Here is a 7,656-nt window from a genome sequence, read left to right on the forward strand (position 1 = left end):
ATTATAATTATAATATATAATAATAACTATATATCAAAAATTATTAAAATTATATCAAAATAATAACATGTATATAACAAAATTTATATATGTATAATTGTTATTAAAACATGTTGCAATAGTGTTTAATCATTAAATTTCTAATAATATACTTTTTAAAATTTTATTATAACATATATTCCATATTTTATAGGAAAAACGAATAATATTGATATTTATAATAATATTAAATATATATTATTTTTTATAATTTTAAATCGAAAATGTTCATAAAAAATTTTAATTATTAATTCATTATAATATCTTCCATATACACGAAATTAAAGGAAAACAGTTGCTACCATACTTGGAGTTTCTGTATAATAAACAGAAAAATTATATATCGATAATGAAGTAAATTAAACATTAAAGAAAATCAATATTTACATTATTTTTTCAGTATTAATATATTCATTTAAATTTTTGACATACGATTAAGATTAAATTGTAGAATATTCTTTTTGGTTAGTTCAAAATTTGGTAAGGATGAAGAGGTCATAGTGAAAAACGAAACGGAGTACTATAAATAAGAAAATATAGTACTCCATTTCCGAACAAGAAGAATATGGCATTAGTTAGAAAAGAAACTGATAATACTTTTATTACCTGGACAGATTCCCAAACCATGATACTACGTTCTCCTTACACACCATTGCCAGACAACATTGATACCACTTGGGCTAAAGAAAGCGCCGATGCGGACAGCTTTGGCGCCTCGGGTGTTGCTATCAAGTGACAATCACGGCGGAGTCTGGTACAATAACGAACCAGTTTCAAAGCATTCACGAATGTGAAAGATTTGTTAAAATCCGAAGGCAATCAGCCGAGGAGAGTACTTCAAACGTACAGCGGCGGTAGCAGCAGTACGGCACACCGTGAAGTATCCACATTCGCGGCAGCAGGCAGAGGCAGGCACGACCGAATGATCGGTGAAAACGACAACCATTAACGAACAAATCACACGTTCATCAGAAACTTCGCATAAACAAATATACGGTCGTACCGTTAAAAATAAAATTCCACCTCTGCGATTGTCCCTACTGCGTACATTAATTCTCACGAGATGTTCCAAGTCGAAAAGTCGAGTCTCGAGATCCGTTCACATGCTCGCGTTAAAAAAGGCATCAAGCACTTGCTGCTCCAATTTATAAGAGGCATTTCCATGTATGTAAGCAATCACACTTACTAACCATTGTATTGGCTATTATTTTATTTATTATCAATTAAAAATATATTTTTAATATTTAACATAATACGTTAAAGCTAATTTAAAATATTTTATAATGTTCGTTAGAAAATCATCGTTTTAGAAATTATAACCATTAGTTTTCAATATCATACAATCATACATAGATATCAGATTTAAGTATTATCCTTAAATTTATGTATTAAATATGATTTAACTTTGAATTAGCGTTAATCTTTCAAATTCGAGTCATTAATATTTATTTTTTTAAATTTTTATAATTGAAATTAATTGAATATATATGAAAAATAATCAAAATTAAAACAAAACAATATCAAAATTAAATAAAAATCTATTATCTATTAATTTATTATCTATAATAATAATAAGATAAATATTTTTCATTATTAAAATATTCTCATATGCACAACATTAATATACACAGAATACAATTAATTTTATTAATATTTTATTTATCTACATTTAAAAATCACACATGCAACTTTTTAAAGTTAATTTCAAAGGTAAGATTTATTTACAATAAATTAAAAAAATAACAAGTTTGATAATATTTCATATAATTGCTTGTCCAGAACCAAATAATAAATATACTATACATCCTAATACATCTATTATCGCTATAAATATAAATACAACAGACCAGCTGTGTGTTACATGTAATATATGTCCAGAAAAGTATACTCCAAGAAATCCTGGAAATATTTTATATTATTACTTTTATTGATAACAATAAAAAATATATATATATTAATTTATAATTATATATATATATATATATATACCAGGTATGGCACCAACAGTGTTCATTAATCCAAATACACTTCCAGAATGTTTTGGTGCAAGATCTGATGGATTTACTGCAATTGCATTATTATGAAAACCTGAACCACCAATTATAAATGCAAGACAAATTATTGCACTTTGAAAAGTTTCCACTTTTGCTGAAATAATTTTAAATTTAATTCTATTATATAATTTTTTACGGAGTATTATTTCCATACCTAAAAATAATAAACTTATGACTTCAATTAGAAAACATATTGTTTCAATTATTTTACGTGTTACTGTAACAGAATACCCTGCTTTTATTATTTTCTCGGAAAGGGCTTTACCCAAAAATGTACAAGGTAACATAGATAGCCATGGTACCATATTTACAACCCAACCCTAAATATATATAAAATAATAAATAAAAATTCTAAACAAATGGTATATTTAAATGATATAAGAAAAATATTTATTAATAATTAACTACCTTTACTTCTGGAAATGTATCATGAAAATACATAGGCATCCAAGATAATAATACAAAAAAACAATTATTTTGGCAAGCATGACCTATTACACATGACCTAAAAATAATGAAATTAATATGTAAAACTTATATATCTATAAATTTGTAATTATAATATTTATATAAATATCCATATAACTTTATATATACTTTTTATATTAAGATTTGTGTCAGAAATTGTGTGACTTATGATAATTGAATTCAAATTGATCCCATGCACAATGATTACCAGAATGGAGGCTTTTTTAAAAGCTTCAACCAAGGCAAAGTGTAGGTAGTAGATGACTTAGTAGAAGCTGCTTTTTCCTTAAAGGGTAGAGTATGATAACTTAATAATAATGTCCATGCCAAGCTTAAACCTCCTAAGACAATAAATTTTTTAATAGAAATATATTTAATTTAATTTACTATATGATTTATATTTATCAATAAATATATATATTATTCTATAATTTGATTTTTTAAAATTACAAATTAGAAATAATATATTTTTGCATAACAAGTTTAACATAAGTATAACAAATTTATTTATTAATTTAATATATTTTTTTATTCAATTAATATCCTCCCTTAACATATATATAAAGATATGGGAAATATTGGTAAAATATATATTATATTATTAAATCAAAAATGAATGAATCAATTAAAAAAAATATTAATATTAATGTAAATTATAATGTATAGTTAATATAATTAAATTATAATTATAATATTTATTTACCTAATGTTTGAAAAACTGTTATCCAATTATAATTTTCTAATAAGTAAGAACCTAGAGATCCAGTGAGTAATGTGCCAAGAGCAGATCCTGATGTTAATAAACTAAAAAATGAAGCTCTTTCTGTTTCATGTAATCGCTGACTTATTAAACTAATCATACTAGGAAAATGCATTCCTGTAACATATAACATATAAAAAATAAATTATTTTTTATATTTCTATTATTCAATTTATTAATGTAGAATACCTTGGAATGCACCATTTATCGTCCTTATTGTTGCTACTAATAATACAGAATTATCACTTTTTGAAAAAAATTCTATAACTTCTGGCATAAAAAATGTTGTCATAGACCATCCAAGAGCAGAAATTAATAAAACTTTCTGTCCTCCAATTTTATCACTAATATAACCACTAGCAACTTGTGTTAATGTATAACCCCAAAAAAAACTAGATAATATTATTCCAGAATCTGGTTTGGACCATTGTTTTTCTCTACTTATTATTGGCATTAATAAAGGAACAGATGTTCTTGTGGCATATATAAGACAAGTACCACATAATAGTGATAAAAACCATTTTCGTCTTTCCTTCCTAAAAAAAAGTTGTTTTATAATTTTATACACAGACATATGTCATTAACTTAAAAAAATAATCTAATAAAAAAGATAAAAAAAATTTTATAAATTATTTTTATAATATTTTAATAGAAAATAATTACCTTGACCAAAATGAATTTGTTTTTTCATCTTGAATTAATCCTAAAGATATTTGCATTTGCATTTCTCATCAAATAATTTCGTTCGTAAATAATTTTTTCCATATAACTAAACTATTAAAATATAAATTATAAATATATATTTTTTTTCCTAAAAATATAATATATATATTTTTTATGAATTAATAGTAAAAAAATTAAAATAAAACCATACCTTACACTTCTCATATATGAATTTATATAATTATGAATTTACAAATTCAAATCATCATTATTTAAAATAAGTCAATTTGTTATGAATATTTATTAATAATTTTATCAAGAAAATAATACAGTTAATAACACAGCTAATTATCTTTTTTCTTAATTATATCACAGAAACATAATGATTATATTTTTGTTTACTTTAGCTGATAAGTTGTTTAAATAAATATCAATTTTATTCTTTTTACATAGAAATAGATTGAAAGATAGAAATATACATTGATTAATATACACATTGACGTTGCATTATTTGAAAACTTCATAGAATAAGCAACGTCAATAATATGAAGTTGCTTTTCAAATATATAAGCGCGAAAATATATAATGAAGAAATAGGATAATATATATTTAATACACATTCTGATATATTTTTATATTTGTTTTGTTTTCACTCTTCAAAATTTGTTTATATTCTTTATATTATTATTATTATTATTATAAAATTTAGCTGTAAATATCTAATAATATTTCTTCAATAGTATTTTTAAGTTCTAAAAAAATTATTATTTAAAAAATTAAAATTTAAAATTATTTATATAAATAAAATAGAAATGTGTATTTTTATTTTTATAATATAATATATAATACTATCAGAAAAAAATCATTGATCATTGATACAAAATCTGATTAATGAAAATCTAAAAAGATTCTAAAAAGGAAGACTTCGTGAAAAAGAAACGAATATTCGATTCGTTTAATATATAAATAATCGATTTCATATCTTATTAATTACTTATTTTGAATTTTTACTCATTCTATGAGCAAAATGCTTCAATATTCCATGGGCACCAACTTATACAAATCAAATTCTTAAATGATTGTTAAATTTCTAATTCATATAATAATAATAATAATCTTATTATTATAAAAATTAATAAAAATGAAATTCAAAAAGATATATGTATATATATTATATATTACATAAACGAATTACATTCATTCGATAAATGAAATTTTAAATTCAACAAATTTAATTGTATCAATTAAATTATTAAGAAAATAATGTATTATAAATTATATTAATATAAAAATATTTATTATTTATCATTTCATTTTTAATTTTAAGCTTTTATAAAATATTTATGATTTATTTTTATATAATATTTTCTTTTATTTCATGTACAAAATTTTGTAATTTCGAATCTATTAAACACCTTATAGAATAAGTGTTCTTACGTTCTATAGAGTAGTAGTTAATACGTTCAATTCGTTAAATTGAAAGCGATAAGCGGATGGATTGACATTTTATTATATTATTAATAATGGCTCAAAATAAGATTAAATTCGCATTCACTTATAATTTACTTAACAAGAACAAAATTGCTTTATATGGCATTAGATCATTGAGGTAAGATCTCACAATTAAGTAACCTTATTTTTTTTTTGAACAACTTATCTTTGAATTATAGAATATAATAAATTAAAATTATTAATACTTCGTGAATTTAGATGCAATTAAATTTGTTTTTGTTTTTATTTTTTTTAAATTTTAAATTTTGAATTTTAAATAATAATTAAATAATTTTAAATAAATACATGAAACTGAATGAATTGGAAAAAAATGTAAAATCATAATAAAATTATGAACAGCTTTTGGAAAAAATTCATTTTGATGAATCAATAAAGATAAAAATTTGAATGTGATTTTAATTTTAAAAAATTAATAATTATGAACTTAGATATAAATTATTATAAATATATTTTTTGAAATTGACATTAAATTTTAATAAAAATTAACATAAAATATTAAAAATAATATTTTATTAATATCAATGATATTAATTATTTTATCTGAAATTTTGATTAATATTAAATTATTTTGTATGTTATAGTACATGGTGGCCTCATGTAAAAATGGGCCCACCAGATGCAATTTTAGGTCTTACAGAAGCATATAAAAAAGATCAAAATCCAAATAAAGTTAATTTAGGAGTTGGTGCTTATCGAGATGATAATGGTAAACCATTTGTTTTACCAAGTGTACGAAAGGTATATATATATTTAAAAATAGTTTAATTAAAATATATTTAAAAACTATATAATTTTTTTCATTAATTTTATAAATTTAAATGTTTAATAGGCAGAAGAAAAAATTAAAACTAAAAATATGGATAAAGAATATGCACCAATTGCAGGAAGTTCAGATTTTTGTAAACAAAGTATTAAATTGGCACTTGGTGATAACAGTGATATTATTAAAAATGGTTTAGTACGTATTATATGTAAAATATATTTTTTAAAAATATGAGACATAGATAAATTGAATTTTCTTAGGTATAAAGTATAAATAAAAAATAAAAAAAAAGTTACTTATACATATCTGTATTTATTAATTTTCAAAAATATAAGGTATAATAAATACCTTACATTTCTGAAAATTAAGATATAATAAGGTATTAAGGTATAATAAATATCTTATATTGAGTTATAAGAAAAACTGATAATTTAATATATATCTGATTAATATTAGATGTTTAATATTTTTTTTAAATATTTTTAATGATTAATGTTCAATTATTAATTTTTATTTATTATTACATAATTTATAATTTTTATAAATTTTACTATTTATATTTTCAAAAATTTACATTATAAATTTATCATTTTATATAAAAATAATAACGTAACATATAATAATATAAATATTATTTTTAAAAATATTTTAATTTAAAATTTATAAATAATATATATAGGTGTAATATATGTATTATGTTTTTTCTTATATATTATAATATATAAAAGATTTATTTTTTTTATCATAATATATAAGAAAAATAAAATTAAAAAATTAAAGTGAAAAATCTAATTAATAAAAGAAGAAAATCAAAAATAATTTTTTATTGAATTTGATTCTGAAAAATTATTTTAAAAAATTTATATATATTGTCAAATATGTATTTGATGATCATAAGGAATTATTTAAGATAATCTTAAAAATTATTTTAAGATTTTAAGATTTTGCAAAAATATTTTGCATATTTATATATTCGAGATGGATCATGAAAACAATGAAAATCTACTATATGTAACAAGCATTTAATAAAATACGATATTCATTTTAAAAATATAAAAATATATTTATAGATGCAATTATAAATGTATTCAATATGATTGTAATCTTAATATATGAGGAATAATTTAAAATAAAAAATGATTAAATAAATTTTAATATTTTTAAAATATTGAATTACTTAAATATATAATCATTATTCATATATATTATATATATTAACACATATTTAATTTTTTTTTAATATATGCTATTTATTTTTATAATTTTTAAAATAAATAGCATAAATAAAATAATAATAAAATAATATAATTATAAAATATAAAATTAATTTATAATTTACAATTTATATTTTATAGAATGCTACTGTTCAAGGAGTTTCTGGTACAGGTTCACTTTAT

At 20.3% G+C, this 7,656-nt stretch overlaps 3 protein-coding genes across 5 annotated transcripts in view; 1 reads left to right on the forward strand and 2 right to left on the reverse strand.

Annotated features, from left to right (window-relative positions):
* Window positions 1-1,171, reverse strand: part of LOC102673763 (bromodomain-containing protein 4) — a 6,182-nt gene extending 5,011 nt beyond the window's left edge. The window contains 1 exon segment of the mRNA XM_031510017.1: window positions 646-1,171. Coding sequence (XP_031365877.1) covers window positions 646-692 — 47 coding nt within the window. The 5' untranslated portion in view covers window positions 693-1,171.
* A 446-nt stretch (window positions 1,172-1,617) lies between these two features.
* On the reverse strand, window positions 1,618-4,221 carry LOC102673457 (solute carrier family 17 member 9). Of its 3 annotated transcripts, none has more exons than XM_006614811.2 (8): window positions 4,203-4,221; window positions 3,985-4,095; window positions 3,511-3,857; window positions 3,265-3,438; window positions 2,770-2,902; window positions 2,502-2,598; window positions 2,029-2,413; window positions 1,618-1,938 (listed from the first exon to the last, which is right to left on the reverse strand). In XM_006614811.2, exons 2-8 carry the CDS (start codon window positions 4,044-4,046, stop codon window positions 1,799-1,801), a joined length of 1,338 nt encoding a protein of 445 aa, XP_006614874.1. In that variant the 5' UTR covers window positions 4,047-4,095; window positions 4,203-4,221; the 3' UTR covers window positions 1,618-1,798. The 3 variants fall into 3 exon arrangements, with proteins under 3 accessions (XP_006614874.1, XP_006614875.1, XP_006614873.1); XM_006614812.2 differs by lacking the exon at window positions 4,203-4,221 and having other exon boundaries at window positions 2,029-2,187; window positions 2,248-2,413; window positions 3,985-4,128; XM_006614810.2 differs by lacking the exon at window positions 4,203-4,221 and having other exon boundaries at window positions 3,985-4,123.
* A 1,159-nt stretch (window positions 4,222-5,380) lies between these two features.
* The window catches only part of LOC102674254 (aspartate aminotransferase, mitochondrial), a 3,758-nt gene continuing 1,482 nt past the window's right edge, over window positions 5,381-7,656 (forward strand). Inside the window, exons 1-4 of the mRNA XM_006614814.2 lie at window positions 5,381-5,593; window positions 6,078-6,234; window positions 6,326-6,454; window positions 7,615-7,656. Of these exons, the coding sequence (XP_006614877.1) occupies window positions 5,508-5,593; window positions 6,078-6,234; window positions 6,326-6,454; window positions 7,615-7,656 (414 nt within the window). The 5' untranslated portion in view covers window positions 5,381-5,507. The remainder of the gene's footprint in view (window positions 5,594-6,077; window positions 6,235-6,325; window positions 6,455-7,614) is intronic.

The sequence above is a fragment of the Apis dorsata genome, unplaced genomic scaffold, assembly GCF_000469605.1.
Source record: "Apis dorsata unplaced genomic scaffold, Apis dorsata 1.3 scaffold_198, whole genome shotgun sequence".
NCBI classification, from domain to species: domain Eukaryota; kingdom Metazoa; phylum Arthropoda; class Insecta; order Hymenoptera; family Apidae; genus Apis; species Apis dorsata.

Excerpts from the sequence above, each read along its gene's own strand:
- LOC102673457 (XM_006614811.2), bottom strand. The coding sequence starts at position 4,046 with ATGCAAATGCAAATATCTTTAGGATTAATTCAAGATGAAAAAACAAAT. Across the intron at positions 3,858-3,984 it reads ACAAATTCATTTTGGTCAAG|GAAGGAAAGACGAAAATGGT; the intron begins GTAATTATTTTC and ends ACTTTTTTTTAG. Across the intron at positions 2,903-3,264 it reads AACAGTTTTTCAAACATTAG|GAGGTTTAAGCTTGGCATGG; the intron begins GTAAATAAATAT and ends TTATTGTCTTAG.